Raw genomic sequence first — 27,628 nt, 5'->3', positions numbered from 1 at the left:
TCTCACCTGAAGGGTGATTTTCATAGGAGGTATCCCATCACGACCCTCCCAGTGGAGGATAACTGGATGCCTAGATATTTTTGGGGGCCTCTTCATATACTCATGTTACGCTATTATATTAGATTTACTAGTGAAGTCAAGACTTCTATTAATGTTATATCGATACGTTAGAGTCATATTATTATGATTATTGTTATTGTGTTATGTCTTTGCTGGTAGGCCCGTTGGCCTTTTTTCCTGCATTTTCAGATATCTCTCTTTGGACTCGCTGCGAATGAACTGTAGAGTGGGAGGGGCCTAGTGCCCCTAGTCTTGACTTCAAAAAACATTCTTGCCTTCGGACGATAGGTGGAGCTATAACCCGCTTGATGGCCGTCCTCCTATGAAAATCACCCTTCAGGTGAGACCAGTGGTCCAATCTCAGCCAATACCTAGCTAAAGCCACATGGGCCATGGCTTCTAAAGGGAGAGTGCCCCAGGAGTTACTTGGTAAATTAGATTAGACAGGTATGTAGTTACTTCATCTACAGTACTGGAACTAAATTCACCCCACAAAACCCCAAATCAGGAACTGTTCACCAGTTGCTAGGTTAAAGAGCAAAAAGGGCTCCTTGGTATGTTTAAGAAGTGCTTCAGGACACATTACTTTCCCTTTTCTTCTAGAAGTTCCTGTGATTTTAACAGTAGCACTGCTCACACGAATATGCATATAGGGTTTTTTTTGTAAACTGCTTATAGGTTTTTCACAGTCAAGTATATATTTTTTAAAAGATGAAATATATTTTTCAAATATATGTATATATTTTAAATAAATGTATGTATGTATGTATGTATGTATGTATGCACATAGAAGGGAGAAGGATCATAGCAGCAAGTCCTGCCCACAATCTACGTTCATCAACTATAACTGTCTATTCTGCCGTTCACCAACCTGGTATCCTACAAATGTTTTGGACTATTTATTTATTTATTTTCTTACATATATATCCTGTCTTTCTTTCATCTAGAAATCCGAAGTGGCATACATGTAGGTCCTAGGTGATCTGCCATCCTGGCCATTGGTCACGCTTGCTGGGGATGATGGGAATTGTAGTTCAACAATATCTGGAGGGCCAGGGGTTCCCCACCCACCATTTAAACCCTAAATTGTGATCAATCTGTGTTAGTTGAAACAAGTCAAGTTAACAGACTATAGTTTGAAGCAGGCTTGTTTCCATTAATCATGGCTAAGATTAACCACAGTTTGTCAGGTTCAGATGACATGACACACTGTAGTTAACCTAAAACAGAAGTGAAAGCTTCTAAATGCTTTCTTGTGGCTGCACTAGAGTTGGAGAGGGAGTATATGAGCCCAAGACTGCGTGTAGCTCATTCTCATAACAGTAAACTATGATTTAGGGTGATATCCGAACCAGCCTATACTCCAGTTAATCAGGCAGGCAGATCATATTTTTTCTTGGCTACAGAAGATTCAACGCAAAAAATAATAATTTTTGAGAAAGAAATTAATGTTTCCCTCTGTACCGGGAACATAGCTTCTCTTAATCAAAGATCATTTACAAAAACTTGGATATATATTTTTAGGAAGCTTGGCTGTGAAATTACATAATGGAATAATATGATTTAGGAATGATTCCCTGATACAGAATATACAGCAGGACATGTCTGGGTTTTTAGTGCAAAACTTTGTGGTCTAAGCTACTACACCTGAAGTGTCTGAGATGAAATAAATGGTAGCTACATGCAACTTTACTCCTTAGAAATAGAGGCGGATTATCGGGTTGTTCAGATCCATATTTACCAACGGATGTTCTGAAATTTCTGTACCTTAAAATGTCATGTTCCTAACTTAGTGTGACAAGAATATTTTAAATGAATACAAATATAAAATAAACAAAAGACGTATCATTTTATCTTTTGAAGGTAAAATTGGAGTTTCACAGAAATCTGAAATGAAGAAAGGTTCAAAGTTTTCTTCCTATCTTGCTGATTTGAGAAACAGAAATACAGTATCAGCTGTTCCTCCAGTCAAACGATTAAAGGTTTACAGATGCAGTAATTCTTTGCTTTTTCACTTTGTTCATAAAATGTATGTCTGTAGTTAAAAGCGTTTTATTAGTGAAATAGTCACTCAGGTCAAACATGTAGTGGGCAGAGAGGCAAAACTGTATATAATGATTAAGATCCTAGAAGAGAATAAAGATAACCATTATAATGGAAACTATCCCAGCAAACTTACTTGACAGTAACTTTTATTGTAAATTATAATTAGACTTATTTTAAAGTTAAGTTTGCTGGGATAATTTGTAATTACTGGAATTTATTTCCTTGGAAATTAGGATCTGGCTGTAAGGCTGGAATCAATATTTATGAGGAAGTAGCTTAAAGACTGGGATGCAAGTGCTATACATTGTATGGAAACATCAAATTTTACATCTAGAAATGCTGCCTGATTTGAGCGTGCAAGGTTTGAAAACCAAGATGGGGCATCATATATTATTCTTAACATATTTTGTATTGGAACTCAGTAGAATTAAAACTTGGGCAGAGTTAAGACTTCTTGTTAGCAAGTTTCGGATGAAATATATATTTTTTCTATCAAAGCTGAACAGTTGTACCACTGCAGGACAGCTGTTCATTCTTTGCTCTTTGTAAAATTACACAAAGGAGTGTGGAACTGCTCTTCCTTCCTGCAGGATTTTTTTCCTAGTGAAAAATGACTTGGACAATTGATAACAGGGAATGAAATGTGGTTAACAAACTATAGATTACAGCCAGCCCAGGCTTGCTGAGACGGTTGCATAGTTCCAAGTCACTGCTGAATAAATTTGTTCATTTAATTCATATTTTTTAAAAAAAATATTATACACCTTTTTCTACCATATGAAAACACCTCTTATAAAGTGCGGAAAAATAATGCTGTTCATATATGATTTTCCTGTTCCTGACAAGGTGTCAGAAGTATTCATTTTCTAGTTTCATTTGTACATACATAAACCAAACCCATTCCATCGTATATGTCCATTGTAATAATCTCTCCCTATATTTTAGATGCAGATGTCAAATAAATCTCAAAATGTGGATTTTAAACAATTTGGTTATACTCCTAAATCTTTTCTTCCAAGATTGTCAAGGTACTGTACTGTCATAACAATAATCTGTCATCCAGTTTATTGTATGGTCTATTATCAACAATCTTAATGTTTATTTTCTATATAAAATTAGATTTAATTTTTAAAGTTTCTTATGATTTTGTTCACTTTTATAAAGGTCAGAGTATGTACAACATTCAGAGTTCATTTCATTGGAAGAGAGGAATGATTCTGATCTCCATGAAAGATTTTGTCTGGAACATGAAAGTTCCAAAGAGACTAGTAAGTTATTAATGATACCCAAGGTTTATTATTCTAGGGTTCAATTCAGCCATAGTTAAACACCTTCAAATGCTATAGGTTTCAACAGGAGAAATTATTTCAGTTGCAAACAATGGCATTTAAAAGCAGTAGTGTAGTGGCAAATTTAGGAGTGCCGGGCCCCTTCATAATAGTCACACCACGCCCTCTCACAGCTCTCACAGCCATTCCCTCTCCTAAGATTATGCAACCTTCTACGATTATTTTATTTATTAAATTTATATTCTGCCTTTCCTCCCAAAGAAGCCCAGGATGGAAATACAATAAAACTGTATTTTATTCAGTAAAAATAAGCTTTCAGTGTCTGCAATTGATAAATGAGTTGTTTGGACACCAGGAATCTCTGGGGTACCAAAGAGCTGCTGTTTCTCCCCCCCCCATTTTGCAGGTGTCCCCTTAAAAAACACTTAGCTAGTGGCTTCTGTCTCCTTGTAATCTCAATGTGAGATCAGGTACACCTTATAAATTATTTTCTGCAGATTCTACTATACAGTAAGTGTGAGTGGAAGTTTAAAAAATCCCAAGGTATATATCTCTACTCAGAGAAGCAAGTCTTTTTGTGTTTAATGGGACTTACTCCCAGGTAAGGGAGCCTAGGATTTCTTGTGAGGAAGGGACAGAGGAGGGTTCTTGGTGAAAGGGCTCCTTGTACACACCACCCTGGGAATAAGCACACTTGAATACAATTGGCTTATGCATGCATTTAAGCACACAATCATGCCAGATTGGTTGAAGCCTGGAGGTGTACTAAGGGGGGGGGTTGGGGGTAGAGAGAAAAAAGTCCTTTCCTTTATAAAGATGCATCATTTTGGGTAAAGGAAGCAAAATTTGATGCCTCTGATACAAGCACTAAGTCCACCTTTGCAACCAATTTACACCTCCTTATAGATCTTCACAACTAACCAGTGAGGTAGGTTGAGCCCAAGGGCACCAAATGAGCTTCATGGCTGAGGGGGATTTCAAATCCTTTTTGCTTAAAAATGAAAAAACAAAAAAATGCTTTAGTTATTATTAAGTATTAATAAATAACCACAACAAATGAATCAGTGCTTGATTTTTAACTATTTAAATCTTGAATTTATCCCAGCGTGAGCATCTGAACAGAATTGCTATAAATCTTAAATCATTTTCAACTCCTTCCATCTAAAATACAATGCCTGATTGCACACTGAATGTAGCAGGTGAAAGACCTACAGCAACATAACTCCACCTACCCAATAGAAACATCCAGACACATACCCAGCTTTATGGATCTACACACAACGCACACACACACTTCCCCCAACCTATTTTTCTCTCTTTTTCCCTTCCTAACTCCTGGCTTTGGGCTGGAACAAAACCACACACACACCCTTTTGCAGGTGGCCCCTTAAAAAAATGAAACAGAGTTAGCACTACACTTTCTCTCTCTCTACTCCAAAAGAGTAAGCAACCAATCTGAGAAGGTTTCTGTTTACTGGTTTAAATTGGAGCTCCCCACCACATACACACAACAAAGATCAGTTGCATGGTATTACATTTGCATTGTCAGAGTTTTCTGATGAACTTCCTACAGTTGTTATTGAGTTACACACTCACCTGGTAGTAAGCCCCACAGAACACAGTAGGACTTACTTTTGAGTATGCATGAATAGGACTGGGATGTAAGGCTATCATAACACACGTTTACTTAAGAGTACATCCCCACCGAACAAGATCTCTCACTCACTCTCTCTCTCTCACACACACACACACACACACACACAACTTGAACAACCCCCCCCCCCACTTAAGAAAACTCCTCCGTGGGGCAAAGGAAAGGAAGCACTTGCTAGCAGACAACATCTTCAGCATGCAGGGACCCATCCACTGCTCCATCCTTCCCATCACAACTTTTTATAAAAGCAAGCCCCAATCACTCCCCCAAAGCTTGCTCCTGGCTCGCAGCCTGAGCTTGCAGTGATCATAAGAAAGTAAGTACCTGGCCTTGGCTGTCCACCCTCCTCTTTACATAAACTTCTGTCTCTCAGGACCTCATGACTCTCTCTTTCCCCACAACAACAAATGGTAGGACCCAAACAGTGTGCAAGGGGGATCCATGCTGACTGCTTATTGGCTGTAGTGACTGCTCACCTCGCTGGATTCAAGGCCTGTCTTTCCCAAGGCAACCAGAAAACGTGCCCACTTGTTTGTTCTGCACTTGGGAATTGAAAAAAATGATTGGCACTCTAGGAGGGGGCCAGGAGGGCTGCCTGCAAAAAAAGTAGTGGGACTGCATCCCGAGGCATCCCGTTGCGAAAACAGATCTGTTTAAAGTGCCTTACTTTAGCTGCATCATGCAGGTAGTGGGCTCTCCGACACTGGAGGCATTCAAGAGGCAGGATTTGGATTTCTGCATTGAGCAGGGGGTTGGACTTGATGGCCTTATAGGCCCCTTCCAACTTTACTATTCTATGATTCTATGTTTTTGTTTTTTAACAGTTTGAAATTTACTTGTGGCTTTTTCTTTGCCATGGGTGACATTCAGGAAATACTGGGATATTTTCCATAGGAGGTATGCCATCACTGCGGGGTATCAGCTCCACCTATCGTGCGAAGGCAAGAATGTTTTTTGAAGTCAAGACTAGGAGCGTCAGGCTCCTCCCACTCTCCAGTTCATTCTTGCCTTCGTACGAACAAGATTGAGATCTATAACGTAGCATTTAGCTAAGTCTTTGGTGTCTCTTTGTGTATTGTTACCTGTGTGTCTACCAAGTGTTTTCCTCCCTCTGTCTTGTGTTAACACTGTTTAATTGATTCCTGGGGAATTCTCTTGGGGGGGGGGGTTCTCCCTTGCCCGGGCAGTTTATTTCCCCTTTTTGGCTTACCTGACGGCTTTTAGAGAGACCGCGGCTGCGGTTCTCTACGTTTCAGGCCGTATTTGAGTCTTTTCTCTCCGAGTTCTGCCGCTTCCCTCGGGAGCTTGCGGCTGCAACTCTACCGTAGCGGCTTTTCTCTGTTGGGCTGCCTTGAGCTGTGCTCTGTGGCGTCCCCAGAGAGACCGCGGCTGCGGTTCTCTCTTCCCTCAGGCGGGAGCTTGCAGCTGCGGCTCCCTGCGTTGTCCCGCCACCCGTTTTCTAGCCTTCCCTGCCCACGTTTTTTAACCGCTCGAGTCAATACCTTCCTGGGTTCGGCCGCGCTCCATTGTAGTCTGCGGCTGCGGCTCTCTCAATAGCACTCTGTAGTCGGTGGCGGCCGTTTCTCTGCTGCCTTACCCGTTACAACATTCTCCCGGACGTCCCCCCCCCTTGGGTTTTCGGAGCTGCGAGTGCGCTTTTTAGGTCCCGCGGCTGCTACTGTGAGATTGTACTAGGTAGCCTCTTCCCCCAGTTCGCTGGCACGAGTCCGCCATTGCTCCTTCTTCATCTCTGCCATTTTTGATCATATTTTTCCCGCTCTTTTTACGGGCGCCATTTTGTTTGTCCCTTTTTTCCCGCCCTTTCTGTTATTTCCTGTTATTAACCAAAGGAGATCTTCCTTGCAGGGCTCCCTGTATGTGTGTTGCAGATAGGACCCTATAGCTATACTAAGGTTCTTTACACACGACTCCTGCTGCTGCTCATTATGACTGTCTGCTATACAACTACTTGAACTTACACTTCTGTGGCTGTATCATTAAGGCTGTGGCTCTGATCTCAGTGGCTGGACTTTACATTCTGCCCCATTTGGTACATCCTGCCCCCTCTGTGGCCGTGTACCAAGCCTAACCTAGGCTGAATTATATTGACGCTGATGCCATAGTGCATTCTGCCCCCTCTGTGGCCGTGTACCAAACCTGAAGTATACATTGTACATTCTTCCCCCTCTGTGGCCGTGTACCAAGCCTGAAATCTAGTCTGCATTATATTGACGCCGATACCATAGTGCATCCTGCCCCCTCTGTGGCCATGTACTTAGCCATCTGCCAGTGCATTCTACCCCCTCCGTGGTCGTGTACTGTGCCTGTTCGGGTCTCTACATCCTGCCCCCGCTGTGGCCATGTACTGCACCCAAAGTAAATATAAGATGGCGGAACAGTCAGACATGTCTCAGACAGCCAAGCCTCAACCATCTAATGCAACTAAGACTAAGCATGCTAAAGCACTGGCTAAGACCAAACACCTTGCAAGCCATAGCAAACCCAAGCGTCCACGCTATGCTTCTGTGCCAACCCCCACCACAGCAGCTCAGGAACAGCTAACGGACATGTTTCACTCCCCCGATGCTTCTTCTGACGAGGAGGACTTTGCTGGATTTCCTAATCAGCCTCCGCCTAGCCAGCCTCCTCCCATGTTGGCTCCCAGGGCTTATCCTCCGACTCAACCCACGGAGCCACCTACTCAGGCACAAACATCTGCTCCAACGGGGCTGCAGCTGTCCCATGATTTCCTTTCACAACTTCAGGGCATGCTGTCATTTTTCACTCAAATGCAGTCACCACCACAAGTCCCTGCCATACCTCAACGTGCTATGGAACAACGTGTGTGTCATGAGGCAAACCCTTCTTGCTCCCCAAATCCTTTTGACGTAGCCAGAGGCAGGTGTACTGACGAAGCTTCGTATGGGGAGGAGTCAACCTTTGCTGATCACGCTTACGGAGACGACTGGAGCGACTGTTCAGAACATGAGGAGGATACATCGTATCGCCTATTTAATGCCTCAGATTATCAGCCTCTAGCACGCAGGGTAGTTAACACCCTTGGTCTCCAAGCTGCGACTCCAACAACTACCACTCCAGCTATTAAAGGGGCCAGGGTCCTCAAATCCCCTGCACCAACTGAGCACTACATCCCGGTGCCGGATCCCATTGCCAAACTGGCCACCGAAGAATGGTCTCATCCATTCCAAACTCGCCGTTTCAAGAACCTGGCTGACAAACTGTACTCCTTAGCCCCTGACTTTGCCACTAAGCTAGCCTTCCCCGGCATAGACGAACCGATCGCTAGCCTAGTTTCACGATCTCTTTTGCCTAGGGTAGGTGAATCCCAACTCAAGGATGCTACTGAGTGACGACTAGACTTCGCTCTCCGCAAAAATCATGAGGCCACTGCCTTTTCCATGCGTGCCTCCGCATCAGCTTCCGTCTTCTCCAGTGGCTAGATGATCTTCTAGAGGACCCTAACCCTGATCCTGTCTCCCTCAGAAGGTCACTGATAAAGTTGCATAAGACAGCGGCGTTTGTAGCTGATGCCACTTTGGATGCCACTCAACTGGGGGCACGAGCCATGACGTCCCAGATAGTTGCTCGATGGACCCTCTGGCTTCGCCACTGGCAAGCTGACACTACGGCCAGAGTGAATCTTTCTAGGGCTCCTTACTCCGGATCTTTGCTCTTCGGCGAGGAAGCTCTAAAGGCAATGCTGGTCGATCCCAAAGACGCCCACAAACCAGTTTTGGCCACTGTCAAGAACATCGATCACAGACATTTCAGGCGATTTCCCTCCTTCTGCACTAACCAGCCCTTTCGAGGAACGCGGCCGGGAGGACGAGGACACGACTTCAGATCATATGACCCCAATTCCTTCAGGGGATCCTGGAACCGGCGTTTCCAGGTCAGAGGTCAGTACCAAGGGCGCAGGGGTTCCTCATCGTCCTCATATAGGGGAGGGTCTCGCCAACACAAGCAGTATTAATGCACCTCCCGTCGGTGGCAGACTACTTATTTTTGGAGACCAGTGGCTACGCCTCACTACGGTCTCCTGGATCAGGGACCTTTTTCGTTATGGCTATGCTATAGAGTTTTGGGCGACCCCACCAAACAAATTCCATCCGTCTCCTTGTCCAAGGGCAACAGCCAGGCACAGCATCATGCAGACAGCTATACATCACCTCTTGGACATAGCGGCGATAGAGCCAGTCCCCACAACTGAGAGGTCGGAAGGGGTGTACTCCCTCCTATTTGCTGTGCCTAAACGAGATTTATCATGGAGGGCAGTATCGGACCTCAAGTTCGTCAACCGCTTTGTAACATATTGCAGGTTCAAAATGGAATCCCTCCACTCCATTACAGAAAGCCTGCATGAAGGAGACTTCCTGGCTTCTATCGACCTAAAGGAAGCATATTTCCATGTCCCTATTTGCATAGCCCACAGAAAGTTTCTTCGGTTTGCATTTGGCCACCAGCACTTTCAATATAGAGCGATGCCATTCGGCCTCTCCTCTGCTCCGAGAGTATTTACCAAAGTGCTACTCATTTTAGTGGCTTATCTCCAGACTCAAGGGGTCCATCTCTATCCATACCTGGATGATCTTTTAATACGGGCAAGCTCTGAAGAGCTGGCTCATTGTCATTTAACGCTCACCCTCAATGTCTTGCAGGCCTACGGCTGGCTTGTCAACTTCGACAAAAGCCATCTTCAACCAACCCAATGCCTACTTCATCTAGGGGCGATGTTGGACACTCTGCAGGCAATGGTGTTTCTGTCTCCAGATCGCATCATTGCCATCACACACATCGCAAGGTCCCTGATGCAACAAACATCCGCAGACGTCATGCTCCTAGCCAGGGCGCTCGGAATGTTCATCTCTACCATCCATATTGTGCCATGGGCTCACGCCCACACTTGTCTCCTTCAGTGGACTTTGTTGCCTTTTCAACAGGACATTGCCAGCTCCAATCATCGCAAAGTTCCCTTGAGCCCCGCACTGCGCCTTTCATTCTGCCGGTGGACGAGGGTCCAACATCTTTCTAAGGGCACTCCATTCAGAGAACCCCGCAGGATTGTTGTTACCACAGATGCCAGTCTCATCGGCTGGGGAGCCCACTGCAACTCCCAGTACGTTCAGGGGGTTTGGTCCACCGCAGAGCAGACTCAGAGCATCAACTGGCTGGAGCTAAAGGCTGTCCACCTAGCTCTACTTCATTTTCAATCTCTGTTCCCTTTGGACCATGTTCTCATTCGAACGGACAACACCTGTGTAAAATCACATTTGAACAGACAGGGGGGCACCAGGTCCCGTCCTCTGCAGGACTTAGCCTCCCTCATCTTCATCTGGGCAGAACAACATCTACAATCCCTAAAAGCAGAACACCTCAGAGGGATTTGGAATGTGACAGCAGACTGGCTCAGCAGACAACAGGTCTTTCCGGGAGAATGGAAACTTCATCCAACTATTTTCCATCGTCTCCAGTGTCGGTTCGGCGTCCTCTCAGTCGATCTGTTTGCTTCCAGTCGCAATTGCCAGCTTCCCAGGTACTTTGCTTGATACCTGGACACAACAGCGGAAGCAGTGGATGCTCTGTCAATACCGTGGCCAGACGGTCTTTTGTACGCCTTCCCTCCAATACCGTTGTTAGCCAAAACCTTGAGGAAGGCGCGAAGCGAGAGGGCACAGTTGGTCCTGATAGCACCATTTTGGCCACGCAGACCATGGTTCTCGGATCTCCTTGCAATGTCAGTGATGGATCCTTGGACTCTTCCAGTAAGGCCAGACATTCTATCCTAGGGTCCAGTATGGCACCAGGACCCCACTTGGCTCAATCTAACAGCGTGGCGTTTGAATGGGGACATTTGAGGTCGGCTGGCCTGTTGGACGCTGTTATTGATATTATCTTGGCCTCGAGAAGACCATCTACCACTCGTATTTACCAACATACTTGGGTGGCTTTCTCCAAGTGGTGCCAGTCCCACCACCATGATCCATCACAGGCTACCATGCAACAGGTGCTGCAATATCTCCATAACGGCTTTATGATGGGACTTAGACCCAACACTTTACGTCGACATGCCTCGACTTTGTCATCTATTCTCTCAGTGTCTTCTTCTGGTGCGACTATTTCCTCACATCCGTTCATCAAACGCTTTCTGAGGGGAGTCGCTCTACGTTCTCCGGCTGTGGTCCATCGGTTTCATAAGAACATAAGAAGAGCCTGCTGGATCAGGCCAGTGGCCCATCTAGTCCAGCATCCTGTTCTCACAGTGGCCAGCCAGGTGCCTGGGGGAAGCCCACAAGCAGGACCCGAGTGCAAGAACACTCTCCCCTCCTGAGGCTTCCGGCAACTGGTTTTCAGAAGCATGCTGCCTCTGACTAGGGTGGCAGAGCACAGCCATCATGGCTAGTAGCCATTGATAGCCCTGTCCTCCATGAATTTGTCTAATCTTCTTTTAAAGCCGTCCAAGCTGGTGGCCATTACTGCATCTTGTGGGAGCAAGTTCCATAGTTTAACTATGCGCTGAGTAAAGAAGTACTTCCTTTTTTTTTTTTTTTTTCAATAATTTTTATTCAGATTTTCATAAAACATACAAGACAAAATCATAAAACATTCAAAGACAAAAAACAAAATCAAAAATAATTAAACAAAAAGAAAAAAAGAAAAAAAAAACAAAAATAAAAAATAAAGAGTAAAATATTGACTTCCCATTTGTCAAAGATCAAATCAGTTATAAGTCTATAATATATAACAATCCTGTCTCTTAAGTCATATTATAAAATCACTTTCCTCCAGTAGTTATCTTACTTAATCATCAAATCTCATAAACATTACTTTATTCTTTCCACAAAAAGTCAAAGAGAGGTTTCAATTCTTTAAGAAATATATCTATCAATTTTTTTTTCCAGATAAGCATATCGATTAATCCATCTCATTACTAATTATAATAATCTTATTGTCATAACCATAGTCAAAATAAACATTTCAATTAATCCATCACATCAGAATCTGTTAGGTTCAGTAATTTCAGTAGCCATTGTTCTATTATCTCTATTAGTTCCATTTTCCATCTTCCATCTTCAGTAGTCTTGTTAAGTCCAGTAATTTCAATATCCAATCTTCCATTATCAGTATTCCATAATAATCTTGCTGTCAAAGCCATAGTCATATAGTAAGAGTCTGATGGGAATTACCTCTATCCCAAATATTTTCTTGCCATCCATTCTGAATAGGTTGCTGAAATACTGCTGTAAAATCATATCTCTGTTCTTTTTTTCAAAATACACTGGGTCATCTCTTAAAAGTTTTTCCATTGTCACATGGCTGCAGTTAATTCCATAGATTTTCTCTATATTGGGCTCCATCACATCATTCCAGTCCAGAAGATTATCCATGCCATTGATAACTTTATCTCTAGAATCTTCATTAATTTCTTCAAAGATAACATTGAGTTCCAAACAATAGATTTTATTTCTAAAGTCCATAGACTCCAAATCTTGTTCCTGTTCCACGTTTGTTCCAATCTCCGGGATCTCCTCTCTCACAGGGACCCCTATTCCAGTCTCCAGGGTCTCCTCTCTCACAGGGACCCCTGTTCCAATCTCCGGGGTCTCCTCTCTCACAGGGACCCCTTCCAGGGTCACCTCTCTCACAGGGACCCTTATATCTTTAATCTCCTGCTTCATTTTACTCAATTCAATTTTCGTTATCTCAATCTCATCCATTATTTTCTGAAACATAGTTATTTCCAGATTCTCAGCCACTTTCTTAATTGCCATTTTAAAAGAAAAATATAGGAAAACCACTTCTTATTTCAGCAACAATTGGGTTAATACTCCAAACTTGGTGACATCACAGTATAAACAGAGCAGACAGCCTTATCTCTCCAATAGTTAAGTAAACAAAATGCAGTTCCCAGGATCGAAACAATTAATGGCAATCGTCAAGAAACAGATTCGTCAAAATAAAATAGACCAAAAAGAAAGTAGTCTCAAAACAGTATAATATTTTTCAAAATAAAAATCTGGAATAGAAATCCCTCTTCTGTGTATATCTTTAGAATGCAAATCCAGGACAGCTTTTTGCAACAAAAACAGAGATAAGCTATTAATTAGTGCGTAGCAGAGAGAAGTTATGGCTCCCCAGTGAGATGTCAAAAACCGATCAATCTGGCAAATCTCTTTTAAACAGCAACAATTTAAGTCAAGTAAAAGAAAAATATAGAAAGAAGGGTGCTTGCCTGTTAGTGCGTTCTCTCTTAGAAGATAAGATGAACGTTCGCTTTAACAGATAGAGCTTGCTGTTGAAAATCCGTCCCACCTTCGTCGGCTGGACCTCGTCCCATAAATTAATGAGATCTGGTCGTCCCAACAAAAATAGGCTTTGAGGTTAATCTCTTCGTTTCTCCCTACCCGGGAGAAGTTTAATCAGTCAAAAAAAAAAGAAAAAACTGACTGATATATCTGAATAAGCTTCTTTTGAGGCAGGAGCCCGTCTCAAAAGCAGGCACAGGCTAAGTCACCCTTCCCGGAAGTCCAAAGAAGTACTTCCTTTTGTCTGTCCTGAATCTTCCAACATTCAGCTTCTTTGAATGTCCACGAGTTCTAGTATTATGAGAGAGGGAGAAGAACTTTTCTCTATCCACTTTCTCAATGCCATGCATAATTTTATACACTTCTATCATGTCTCCTCTGACCCGCCTTTTCTCTAAACTAAAAAGCCCCAAATGCTGCAACCTTTCCTCGTAAGGGAGTCGCTCCATCCCCTTGATCATTCTGGTTGCCCTCTTCTGAACCTTTTCCAACTCTATAATATCCTTTTTGAGATGAGGCGACCAGAACTGTACACAGTATTCCAAATGCGGCCGCACCATAGATTTATACAACGGCATTATGATATCGGCTGTTTTATTTTCAATACCTTTCCTAATTATCGCTAGCATGGAATTTGCCTTTTTCACAGCTGCTGCACACTGGGTCGACATTTTCATCGTGCTGTCCACTACAACCCCGAGGTCTCTCTCCTGGTCGGTCACTGCCAGTTCAGACCCCATGAGCGTATATGTGAAATTAAGATTTTTTGCTCCAATATGCATAATTTTACACTTGTTTATATTGAATTGCATTTGCCATTTTTCTGCCCATTCACTCAGTTTGGAGAGGTCTTTTGGAGCTCTTCGCAATCCCTTTTTGTTTTAACAACCCTGAACAATTTAGTGTCATCAGCAAACTTGGCCACTTCACTGCTCACTCCTAATTCTAGGTCATTAATGAACAAGTTGAAAAGTACAGGTCCCATTACCGATCCTTGAGGGACTCCACTTTCTACAGCCCTCCATTGGGAGAACTGTCCGTTTATTCCTACTCTCTGCTTTCTGCTTCTTAACCAATTTCTTATCCACAAGAGGACCTCTCCTCTTATTCCATGACTGCTAAGCTTCCTCAGAAGCCTTTGGTGAGGTACCTTGTCAAACGCTTTTTGAAAGTCTAAGTACACTATGTCCACCGGGTCACCTCTATCTATATGCTTGTTGACACTCTCAAAGAATTCTAATAGGTTACTGAGACAGGACTTTCCCTTGCAGAAGCCATGCTGGGTCTGCTTCAGCAAGGCTTGTTCTTCTATGTGCTTAGTTAATCTAGCTTTAATAATACTTTCTACCAGTTTTCCAGGGACAGAAGTTAAGCTAACTGGCCTGTAATTTCCGGGATCCCCTCTGGATCCCTTTTTGAAGATTGGCGTTACATTTGCCACTTTCCAGTCCTCAGGCACGGAGGAGGACCCGAGGGACAAGTTACATATTTTAGTTAGCAGATCAGCAATTTCACCTTTGAGTTCTTTGAGAACTCTCGGGTGGATGCCATCCGGGCCCGGTGATTTGTCAGTTTTTATATTGTCCATTAAGCTTAGAACTTCCTCTCTCGTTACCACTATTTGTCTCAGTTCCTCAGAATCCCTTCCTGCAAATGGTAGTTCAGGTTCAGGGATCTGCCCTAGATCTTCCACTGTGAAGACAGATGCAAAGAATTCATTTAGCTTCTCTGCAATCTCCTTATCGTTCTTTAGTACACCTTTGACTCCCTTATCATCCAAGGGTCCAATTGTCTCCCTAGATGGTCTCCTGCTTTGAATGTATTTATAGAATTTTTTGTTGTTGGTTTTTATGTTCTTAGCAATGTGCTCCTCAAATTCTTTTTTAGCATCCCTTATTGTCTTCTTGCATTTCTTTTGCCAGAGTTTGTGTTCTTTTTTATTTTCTTCATTTGGACAAGACTTCCATTTTTTGAAGGAAGACTTTTTGCCTCTAAGAGCTTCCTTGACTTTGCTCGTTAACCATGCTGGCATCTTCTTGGTCCTGGCGGTACCTTTTCTGATCTGCGGTATGCACTCCAGTTGAGCTTCTAATATAGTGCTTTTAAACAACTTCCAAGCATTTTCGAGTGATGTGACCCTCTGGACTTTGTTTTTCAGCTTTCTTTTTACCAATCCCCTCATTTTTGTGAAGTTTCCTCTTTTGAAGTCAAATGTGACCGTGTTGGATTTTCTTGGCAATTGGCCAGTTACATGTATGTTTAATTTAATAGCACTGTGGTCACTGCTCCCAGTCGGTTCAACAACACTTACATCTTGCACCAGGTCCCGGTCCCCACTGAGGATTAAGTCCAGGGTTGCCGTCCCTCTGGTCGGTTCCATGACCAACTGGTCTAGGGAATAGTCATTTAGAATATCTAGAAACTTTGCTTCTTTGTCATGACTGGAACACATATGCAGCCAGTCTATGTCCGGGTAGTTGAAGTCACCCATTACTACCACATTTCCTAGTTTGGATGCTTCCTCAATTTCATATCTCATCTCAAGGTCTCCCTGAGCATTTTGATCAGGGGGACAATAGATCGTTCCTAGTATTAAGTCCCTCCTGGGGCATGGTATCACCACCCACAACGATTCTGTGGAGGAGTCTGCCTCTTTTGGTGTTTCGAGCTTGCTGGATTCAATGCCTTCTTTCATGTATAGAGCGACTCCGCCGCCGATACATCCTTCCCTGTCCTTCCGATATAGTTTATATCCAGGGATAACCGTATCCCACTGGTTTTCTCCATTCCACCAGGTCTCCGTTATGCTCACTATATCAATGCTCTCCTCTAAGACCAAGCACTCCAGTTCTCCCATCTTGGTTCGCAGGCTCCTAGCATTAGCGTACAGGCACTTGTAAGCAGTGTCTCTCTTCAAGTGTCTTTGGCACTTGTGGTTAGGCCTGTGGTAATTTTGCTCTTCTGAATTTATATCCTGTGCCCCTGCTCTCACAATGCCTACTTCTAGGCCTACCCCTTTTAAAATTTCATCATTTCTTTGGTTTTTATCCCAGGGGGGAGGTTTATTCCGAACCGGACCTTTCTCAGCTCCTGTCGGGTTTCCCCCCTCAGTCAGTTTAAAAGCTGCTCTGCCACCTTTTTAATTTTAAGTGCCAGCAGTCTGGTTCCATTCTGGTTCAGGTGGAGCCCATCCCTTTTGTACAGGCCCGGCTTGTCCCAAAATGTTCCCCAGTGCCTAACAAATCCAAACCCTTCCACCCGACACCATCGTCTCATCCACGCATTGAGACTGCGAAGCTGGGCCTGTCTGGCTGGTCCTGCACGTGGAACCGGTAGCATTTCAGAGAAAGCCACCTTGGAGGTCCTGGCTTTCAGCATCCTACCTAGCAACCTAAATTTTGCTTCCAGGACCTCACAGCTGCATTTCCCCATGTCGTTGGTGCCAACGTGCACCACGACCACTGACTCCTTCCCGGCACTGTCTACCAAACTATCTAAACGACAGGCGATATCCGCAACCTTCGCACCAGGCAGGCAAAACACCTTGTGGTCTACACGCCCATCACACACCCCACTGTCTATGTTCCTAATGATCGAATCACCCACTACAAGGATCCCTCCACCCCCTGGAGATATATCCTCGGCACGAGAGGATAGCTGCTCATCCCCCAAGGAATGGGTCCCTTCTAAGGGATCGTTTCCCTCTTCCTCAGCTGGATGCTCTCCTTCCCCGAGACCATCGTTGTCCATGATAGCAGGAGAGCTATCATCGTTGGAGTGGGACACAGCTATAACGTCCCTGAAGGCCTCCTCCACACACCTCTCTGCCTCTCTCAGCTTTTCCAGGTCCGCCACCTTGGCCTCAAGGAAATGAAGTCGTTCCCGGAGAGCCAGGAGCTCATTGCACCGAGAGCATACCCACGACTTCTGTCCAACAGGCAGATAGTCGTACATGCTGCAGGCGGTGCAAAACACTGGAAAGCCCCCACACCCCTGCTGGCTTCTTACCTGCATAGTTTTGTTTAAGGTTTATTACGTCAATGGGTTGGAGACTGCGGTTTAGTTGAGGTCAGGGAACAGACGGGCAGAGTGGGGGGCCCTGGCCTCCTCGCCCTGCTGCCGAACTCGCTCTGCTGCTTAACTTGCCTTGACGCTTCGTCAGCTGGGGCTCCCTCTAGCTCGTGGAGCAGGCTCCCTCGCTAGGGTGCTCTGACTTTATATGTGTGGCTGGTTCCTCCCAGCTACTGCTGCCAGCCAATGATGTGTTCCTTGAGGCTGATGGCTATCAGCTGGGGCTTAACTCTTTAGTATTCTCTCAGGCTTCCTTCCTGAGCGAGGGGCGGGGCTGTTTAAGCTTTTGGCTGCTTTTAATCTCAGCAAGGGGCTGCGCCTTCCAGGCAAGTCTTTTGTGTTTGTTGTTTTCCCACCTAGAACAGCCTGACCTTTCTTTAACCTAGGGAAACAGAGCTTGTGGTTGTGTTTCAGGAAGGCTGAAGCTGCCCTTTTTAGCAAGGACTGAGCTGACTCTCTCCCTGTATGTATTGGTGGAGTTTCCTTTTCCCCCTTCTCTCCGACTGGAATTTAGCCTTGTTTACAGTGTCCCCTGAAGCTTTCCTGCTAGGGTGGTGTTGAAAACTAGCTTTCTATAGGCTTCCTTCTCCTAGGATCTGTCTCCTAAGATATAGGTTCTTTCAGGATTTGGCTCCTAGCTCAGGGTGACCTTGGGCTGCCCTTATTAGTTATTGCTCTGAGCTGTTTTACTTCAATTAAATAATGGAATAAATGGGAGCTACTTACCCTCTTTTCGCTCTGCTGCTTAACTCGCCATGGAGTTTCCCTCATGGAGTTTGTCGAAGGTTCTGCAGGCTTTGCAACGCCACCCGTTTGAACCCATCAGGACTGTGCCTCTACATCTGCTGTCCTTCAAGGTCTTGTTCCTGATCGCAATCACCTCTGCGAGACGCGTTTCGGAACTGGGCACATTGTCCTCTCCTCGACATCTCTGTGTCTTCCATAAGGACTCTGTTGTATTGAAGACTGATCCTTCCGTCCCAAGGTTGACTCAGTTTTCCATTGCAACCAGGACATTGTTTTGCCTTCCTTTTGCCCGAATCCTACCCATCCTCTCGAGAAGGCTTGGCACTCGTTGGATGTCCGGAGGGCTCTAAAAACCTACCTGTCTAGGACCCAGGATATACGACAAACTGAGTCTCTGTTTGTATCCTTTAACCCACGTTCTATAGGGCATAAAATAGCTAATTCTACCTTATCCCGCTGGTTGCGGGCTTGTATTGCCTTAGCTTACGAATCCCTTAAGCTTCCAGTGCCAGCTAGCATAACTGCTCATTCAACTAGGTCAGCGGCTACTACGGCTGCTTTTGCTACCAATGCTCCTGTTGCTGATATTTGCAGGGCTGCAGTCTGGTCTACCCCACACTCGTTTATAAGGCATTATAAAATTGATCGCTATGCCTCTGCTGACGCCTCTTTTGGCAGATGAGTGTTGCAACAGGTTCTTAATGAGGATTAGCATGTGGGTGGTCCCTCCCTGTATGGGCTGCTTTGGTACATCCCGCAGTGATGGCATACCTCCTATGGAAAATGTACCATTGGTCTCACCTGAAAGGTGATTTTCATAGGAGGTATCCCATCACGACCCTCCCAGTTGCAGGATGACTAGATATTTTCTCATGTGTTATATATTCCTGTTACGTTATTATATTTAACCTTAAGAGTGAAGTCAAGACTTCTAGTTCTGTTATATCGCTATGTGGAGTCACATTATTATGAATGTTATTATTGTGTTATTTTCCTGCTGCTAGGCCTGTTGGTCTTGTTATTGTATTTTTAGATATTTCTCTTTAGACTTGCTGCGAATGAACTGGAGAGTGGGAGGAGCCTGACGGTCCTAGTCTTGACTTCAAAAAACATTCTTGCCTTCGCATGATAGGTGGAGCTGATACCCGCAGTGATGGGATACCTCCTATGAAAATCACCTTTCAGGTGAGACCAATGGTACATTTTTGTCCTGCTTCTCAACTGGTAGCTAATACATTCCTACTGTTGTAGATTTCTGAAACTGAATGCTGCATTTGGTTATGCTAAAATTTTCTTCACTTCCAAGTTGGTCTTTTGATCAGCCTTATGATTTTGAATGTTTAGGATCAATAGATGCCAATTTTAACGCTTGTGAAATCCAAATGCAATTAGAATACATTTTATAAGTGTGAGATGAAGCAGCTCAGACCTAAATTCATTCCTGTTGCAAATGCTGGATACGCTGTTCCCTAAAACAGTGTGGAGGATACACTTGCCTTGTATAAATTCTCTAGAAATTTAAAAAAGTTGGAGAAATTAATTTGTTTCACCTATATTATTATTATGCTCAATTATAGGTTTCTTTGTTAGCAAGCAGCCTGTAACTTTGAATGAAAAGAGCCATCGGATAATGATTTCAAACAAAAATTTCAAAGAACCTTTAATGAATAGCAACTTGACTGATGCAGATAAAAGCAGCTCTTTGTTTTCAAAACCCTTGAATGTAAATTTTGAATTGGGAGATGAGGTTTGGAATGATTATGATGATGGGAGCCTTGCTTATTCCAGCATATTTTGTGCTGATATGGAGAAAATGAAGAATTCAGGTAAAGCAACTGTCCGTAACATACATTTATGGTATAAAACAATTCTTAGTGTGTTTGCAGAATTCACACCATTGGCATCTGAAGAAAAATCAAGTAATCTCCAAACCCAACCATGATATACAAAAGATACAAAAATGGTTCAAATTGGCTTTTGCTATGTGGGAAGGGAGAAAGTAAAGGGCAGAATATAGCTTTTGAAAGGTACCATAATTTTCTCATGATAGTCAAGATAAATATCAAAACTTAGGCTGTAGTACTTATGTCCATCTGATGGTGTAATCCTAAGTGGTGTATATTTGTCTATGTAGGGTGAAGTGGTGAATTGATACCACTTCCAAAGCCCTGCTGACATGTGCCAGCCAGGGTAGGAGATGCTGGGAAGCAGATTTACTGTTTTCTTCTCTGTACAGATTTTGACACCCACTTATTTTTTAGTCAGTCAGTCAGTCTGATTCCAGTAGAAAGGAAATTAGGTATGCTAGCTTCAGGCTAATGGTGAGGGGTGGGCTGATATGAGAGCTTCTCTGAATCAAGTGCATCCAAGGCCCACTCCATTCTGCTCCTGCCCTTCTCCTGATTTGTCCCTAAATCACCTGATTTGTCCCTAAATCACCTGATTTGTCCCTAAATCACCTGATTTAGGTGGTTTTACGACCTGTCACCAGCTACTGCTGGTAGAAGAAGCATCAGAAGTAGAAGTGCTGTCATGAAGCTATTCATAAGTGTAATAGGGGGCTCTTCCTACAACAAACTGATCTGGAGTTTCCATTGCTCTGTTAGTTGTTAGTAGTTGCTAATCATACTTCCTCTTTTTATCTATTGAATTTATGGATGTAAAGCAGCAAGAATTTGGTCCCATTTAGTTTGTGAAATATCACTGAAGAAGAAGCTTAGATTCAGCCCTTTGAATATCTACTAGGCTGATCGTCTGATTGATTTGCTTTTGTTTTGGAGTACTAAAAACTAAAGATCATGTTTCAGATATGTTTAGATTCTACTTGCAAGATGTTTGGGGTTGTTTCTATGTTTTAGAATACGCTCCCCTGAGATCTATGAACACATGTTTCCAGAACTCCCTTTCCCAGACTGCACAGAGCAAACCTCCTGGTGCACTTTTTAAAAGGTACGTATAACGTGGTACCAACAGTACATACACACAATCCAGTAACAGGTGGTGGAGTGGGTTGAGATGGGGTGGCATTATTTAACTGGCTTCCTAACACAGGGATCACTGCCCATAATGGGAACAGGAGGCATAAGGTGGAGCAGAGGCGCAGAGGCTGAGCCAATTATATTATATTTATCATTACATGTAAACTATTAACAAGAATTTTTAGATTTGGAACAGTAAAATAGAAAACACTGAATAATGAGGAAACATGTTTTTTTAATTCAGAAAAGTTTACAAAGTGATGCTAAGCAATGGTTTGTGTCAATGTAGCTGAGCCTCCGTTATGTATAGTATATATTGTACATTAGTTCAAATACATAGTTCTGATACATTTTTTATTCTTATTCCTAGTAAAGAGTCTTAACAGGGATTCTCCTATTGGGAACTGGGCTTTTCCAAATCTTGCCAGGTGGGAGGACTAAGGGTCTGTCTTGTTTAAATCCACTTGATTTTGGAAAGAAGGAACAGACCCTGCAGTATGTGGAGTTCAATTATCTGAATGCTTTTAATTAGCAGTACATTATACTGTCAAACACAAGTGTACCTCATTATAGAAAACTCCTGCAGTCCACTCCAAACATAGTCCAAAGGGGAACAATTTGCAGACCTCCCTGAGGAAGAAGACATGTTCCTGGACTCTTGATCCTGAGACTATAGTTTAAACTAGCAATTTAGTGAGAAATCTGAATCCTCTTCTACATTGGTGTACCAATTGCTCAAGGTTTCTCATTTGCCTGTAGCCCTTCATTTGAAATGGACACATAACACTGTCAGCATTGCCCTTACTGGAGCAATGATGTGCTACATAGGACTGGATCTGGTCTTGGAGATGCTGCTTCTGTCTATATTTGCTATCTTCTATTCAGCTACCTCAGCAAAGATACTCATGCTAAGTGCACCTGTTGTTCTGGGCTGATCCTTCAAGGCCTTGCTCCATGGGCCTGATAGCTCCCATCTGCCAGTTTCAATCAACAATCTGCCATGTGAATAAGAGCATTTACAATACCTGAAGTAGGCCCAGTGAGTGCCACTTCACACAATCACTTCAGGTAGTTGTGGTGGCCATTAAGATTTGTAAAAGTTTCTGAAGCCCAGAACTGAAATTCACATTTCTGCATGAATAAGTGAGGAAAGCACTTTACAGAATCAAACTTTTCCTATAGCATGGCCATATTTTTTACAAGAGGAGTGGCTAATCTGTGGCTCTCTAGTTATTGCCGGGCCATCGTTTCCATCATCCTTGACCATTGGCCATGGTTGCTAGGGCTAATGGGAGCTGAAGTCCAGCAACATCTGGAGGGCCATAGGTTAGCTACCTCCTTGTAGAGGATAATTATTGTGGAAAAGGGTACATGTGTATGGAACATTTCTGTACTACTAGTTCAGTGCTTTAGAAAAAGTCTTAGCGTTCAAATGTTCAGAGAGAAAAAAGGTACCTTTACAGGGCAACATGTGTGCCACTACCATGTGATCTATAATGAAGACACCCAAGTCTACATTAGCTTAGGCTGAGTGGAGGACCAGCACATGCTGTGGTCCATGAAAACCCGATCTTCTCAGTGACTAGTGGATTTTGTAAATGAGCTTTTGCATAAATATCCTAAATATGGGGAAAGAGAGAAGTGCAGAGATATACATGTTTGCTACATCTACCCAAAATGTGCATATTTTATATGTTCAAAATGTGTCCTAAAATGATGCATAACTCATCAGCCTCTTGCCATACTTTAAACTATATAAACCCTCAATTTCTGGTTTTATTTCTGAACATTTAATTTTGCTTTGGGTTCTCTTTTGGTTTGTTTAGCTTTTCCATATTTAAAGAGAAATCTGATATCATCCTACAAAAATCTGACTCTCCCTCATTAACTCCACCATCAAATGTGAAACCACTCACTGAATATGGAAATAAAAATATTGTAAGTGAAAATACAGATCTGATAATCTTGCCCGCCAGTACTCTGCTGAATGTATATATGTAGACATACATATTTTGAGTATGCTTATCGATTGCTTCTGAAAATTCCTGTGTCTGTTTTGTTTCTTTGTGGCTATTTGAATGCTTAGAGTTTTATTACATGTACATTTTCTGGAATGTACCTGTACATTTTGGTTTATCTGCCATTTCCAGTTTTAAAATCCTGAAATTTCTCTGCAGGTTCAAATCCCATTTAATTAATTTTGTACCCCCTGCTATATTGAGGGTTAGGTTTGCAATCTGCAAAACAAGAATTTGTACTGACTCAAATATTTTGATAATTACAGCTGCGATTCAGATAAGCCAAATGTTTGGTTACATATTTCATATCCTGATGCTAAAGATATTAATTAATTGGAATTCAGGAAGCTGCTTTACCAAGTCAGACCACTGGCCTATCTAGCTACTAACTGGTAGTAGCTCCCCAGGGTTTTAGACAGAGGTCTGTCCCAATTCTACCTGGAGATGCCAAGCTGTACCATTGAGCTATGGCCCTTCCTCTCTTCCCTTTTATACTGCCCTTCAGTCACATGCCCAGTTTACAAGAAATAATAAAATTACTGAATTGTAAAAATAAATAAAACTATAACAAAGGGCCATAAAAGCAGCATGAATCAAGAAGTTTAAAATTATATCTAAAAGGCTTCAGAAAATACACTTAAGTAGGTGCCTAACAGACCTCTCTGGGGAGAATACTTCATAATTGAGGTGCTACCACTGAGAAGGCCCTCTGGTATATGTATGAGCAGTGCACAGTTTCTTGCACCAGCAAAGTTGTAGTGGCATTTAGGGTTGGCAATAACAAACAATATGTGACAGTTGCTGTTGTGTTAAAACCGATTACACCAAACATAAGAGGAGTACTAATTATGCTGTAGTAGCTATCATATCTTTGAGCTTCATCTTTCTTCCCATATCCGATTTCATGTGCCTTGATTGCATAAGAAGGTTATTGCCGTTGTAGTAACTTCGATCAATGGTTGTACAGAGCAGCATTCTGGATCAGCTTATAATGTTTCCGGCAGTCTACAAATTGTTGCATGGAATTGCTTATGTGCTAGCACAAACACATTGGGCCTTAAGCCTAATCTATTTGTGTGACAGTGCTGGTTGTTTTGAAATGCATATTTTTTCTTATGACTTTTGCATTATAGTTTGCCATTCAAGAAGAATACAATCCTCCTGAAAATGCGCAGTTGACTGCAAGCTCAGAAACAGTTTCAGGTTGTTACCACGTTATTGAAAAGGGAGACTTTTTTATCTCTAACAGGAAAATGACAGGAGAGGCTGATCTCAGGTAATGAAAAAATTGTGTAGATACTGCCAGAGCTTGGTCTACTGTTTGTGTAATTGTATGTAAACAATATTTCAGAAAGGTCATAAGCTTACAACTGCCTGTCTTCAGCTTTCTATGCAAATAATTATATTTTAACACAACAGTTTGGTTTAAAAGTGCTACATATTGTGCTCCAGATAAAATAATCTGCTTTTATAAGGTTTGGTATAGTAAACAGAAATGTTTCTGTTGTGCTTTCTTCTTCCTAGGCAGCAGCTTTCTGATGATGATATTAAGCCTTTTATTGGGATATTTGATGGCATTTTCTAACAGTAAGCAAGTTACATTGCTAGTGATGAAGCATAAGCAGTCATTTTAAGGATGAGATCTTCAAATACCAAGTTGGGATTTTCTTTTTTAATGTACAGTAGTTCATTAATAGGCAATTTTACTATAATGACCAAAATACTATATGGTTTAGTTGCACTACTTAATGTAGAGTTATTTAAATATCTTTGTTTATAGAAGGTTGCTGTTCATAATATTGTAGAAGATAAATCTCTTAGAAAGCCATTTACTAAAGGGGATTGTTGTTGAGCCAAGCTATTTGTTTTGTTTCAAATTATACCCAGTCTTATTTGGGGAAATAAGATTATCTTTGTAATATGCATTTCCTAAGTAAATACATTTGTGAACAGTGCCTGAGTTATCCCTGGAAAGATATCTTCTTGGTGGGATTTTTATATTTTAGTATTACTCACATTAAACTAATTTCATGACTATTCATTATGTGAAACAATGAGATTTTAAAATAAAATAGAAAAAAGTTGGTTTGCAATCTTTGTTTTCTTTTAAGTACCATAATCAGAATTTGTACCTTTCAGTGAATGGAAGGTACTTCTCTTCACAGATGAAGTTTCTAAAAGTGGAAGGAGTCTTTCAATGAGCAGAACTCTCCTTCTGTGAGAGGAACAGAACCTATGAATTCAACCCAATGTGTTTACATTGTAAGTGAAGAAAGATTCTCAGAAACACTGCAAAACTTATGTTCAGGTTGACAAAGGGAATATTACCACAAAAACTAGGTTTGCTAAATGGTGCTTTGATACATCTAAATAAATATGTGAACAGATCTTACTGCTATTCCTGGAAGTTTTTCAGCTCCTCCTTCTGGTGACAGCTTCACGCACTCCAGCAAGTCCTTCCCCAAGATTGAGCAGAACTCTATAAAAAGAAAGGGTACTGAGGGGAAAATAAGCTATACCATGCTGGCCATTAGATATAAGCATCTACTCATGGCACCATTGTTTATTTATAGAATTCATACAATGCAGAAAACTATAGCAGTTATTCAGTGCTAATTTTGAGTGGATCAGTGAAAGTGATTGAAGTCCTTTATGTCACTACTAAGATGGTATTAATATTCCATTGTCATTTCCTGAATCTTTCACATGCATTGCCGTTACATGTTCAGACATGTTTGTATCATCATGAAGACTATAAACAATTTATTATTTCTTTCTTTATTAAATTTATATCCTGCTCTTCCTCCCAAAAGGAGCCCAAGGCGGCAAACAGCAAATGATAAAACAATAAAACATCTTAAAAACAATTCCAGTACAGATGCAGACTGGGATAAAGATACCTACTTAAAAGGCTTGTTGAAAGACAAAGGTCTTAGGCACTGAATGAACAACAGAGATGGCACCTGTTTAATATTTAAGGTGAGGGAATCCAAAGGGTAGGTGCCAAAATGCTAAATGCCCAATTCCTATGTTGTGCGGAACAGACCTCCTGATGAGATGGTAACTGTAGGAGGCCCTCATCTGCAGGGGGCAGTGAACGACTGGGTATATAAGGAGTGAGAATCTTTGAGAATCTTTCAGGTATCCTGGTCCCAAGGTGTATAGGGCTTTATACATGAAAACCAGCACCTTGAACTCGCAGCCAGTGCAATTCTTTGAGCAGCAGAGTAACATGTTGGTGATCCCAGTGAGCAGTCGGGTCACCACATTTTGCATCAGCTGCAGCTTCTGGACCAATCTCAAGGGCAGTCCCACATAGAGCATGTGACGTTCCTATGTCTCTGTGATTACCACCTCTGATTCCCAAACGCCTGAATCAGAAAATCCCCAGGAAGTCCATCTCAGCCTGAGTCAGATATGCCCTCTGAACCACAAGCTTCAGGCCCACAACCTTTTCCCAAAGGTGGCCACTGGTGTAATCTGTCTGTAAAATTGGTATAGGTATAGGTACAGAACAGGAGTCTTGACCAAGCTGACACATGCAATTTTGAATCAACAAATAAACTTTATTATATACAAGATGTTAAATGAACAAGTTGTCCCTATCCTACCTACCTATTCTACCCCACTAATTCCAATGAGATCTGACCCCCAAACCCCAGGCCTTCTAACTAGATGTTCTCTTCTTGATCCCTCATCCAATCTACTCCCCGTCAAACCCCAACGGTTTTTCTCTTTAAAACTCCCCTCAGAGTTCTCACTCACACATCCCTCACACCTGTCAGTCATACCTAGGGTTGCCAGGTGTCTGTTTTTCCTCCGGAGCCTCCAGTTTTTGGGAGTCCTCTGCAGGGTGAGTCACCTTAATCTCTGGACTCCTAGCTTTCATTTTAAAAAAATTAAGTTTCTAGGTGGTCTGGTTCAAAAGATATAAACCAAAATGTCAGCCTCTGCCGCCCCCTGCAACTTCTGTTAGTACCGGCTGATCTAATCCCTGCCCTTTCAGAGTTTTAGCCAATAAGTTTTGAAAACCTGTTGTGATTGACAAGATTTGTTGATCCCTGGCAATACCTAAACCCCATTTCAAGTTCTGAAAACAGTTTCCTTTTCCTGCTTGTCTCACATCTGGAATTCAGTAAATATATAGCTTTCTCTGTACAGGATTGGGATTTGCTTCTAAGTAAACATGCATAGGATTACACTACAACAGATGATCACAGAAGGATCTTGGTGGGCATATACAGTAAAAAAATTTTTTACTTATAATAAAAGTGTACATGCAGTTTTGTTTAATTACTTGCAAAAATGGCATATTATACATTTTGTCTTTCAAATCATTTTTGAACAGCAGTTTTAAAAAAGTACATGCTGCAGTTGTATAAGGAGTCAAACAACTTTAAATTTTACTGGACTGCTGAAGAGGGCAGTTTATTTGTCTTAT

The 27,628-nt window shown here is 42.4% G+C and overlaps 1 protein-coding gene across 12 annotated transcripts in view; it reads left to right on the top strand.

Moving 5' to 3' along the window:
- The window catches only part of HFM1 (helicase for meiosis 1), a 164,248-nt gene extending 138,745 nt beyond the window's left edge, over nt 1–25,503 (top strand). For 9 of the 12 annotated variants that reach the window (XM_061633646.1, XM_061633648.1, XM_061633647.1 and 6 more), the window contains 8 exons: nt 1,924–2,042; nt 3,052–3,134; nt 3,271–3,374; nt 19,769–20,017; nt 21,050–21,140; nt 22,996–23,107; nt 24,321–24,463; nt 24,712–25,214. In XM_061633646.1, coding sequence (XP_061489630.1) covers nt 1,924–2,042; nt 3,052–3,134; nt 3,271–3,374; nt 19,769–20,017; nt 21,050–21,140; nt 22,996–23,107; nt 24,321–24,463; nt 24,712–24,772 — 962 coding nt within the window. In that variant the 3' untranslated portion in view covers nt 24,773–25,214. Of the gene's footprint in view, nt 1–1,923; nt 2,043–3,051; nt 3,135–3,270; nt 3,375–19,768; nt 20,018–21,049; nt 21,141–22,995; nt 23,108–24,320; nt 24,464–24,711; nt 25,215–25,326 lie in introns of those variants that run through there. The other 3 variants (XM_061633640.1, XM_061633649.1, XM_061633651.1) reach the window with 3 other exon arrangements.
- The last annotated feature ends 2,125 nt before the right edge of the window (nt 25,504–27,628 follow it).

This window comes from Rhineura floridana, chromosome 6 (assembly GCF_030035675.1).
Source record: "Rhineura floridana isolate rRhiFlo1 chromosome 6, rRhiFlo1.hap2, whole genome shotgun sequence".
NCBI classification, from domain to species: Eukaryota; Metazoa; Chordata; class Lepidosauria; order Squamata; family Rhineuridae; genus Rhineura; species Rhineura floridana.
The sequence above is the reverse complement of the archived record's forward strand: the minus strand, read 5'-3'. Positions and strand labels throughout refer to the sequence as shown.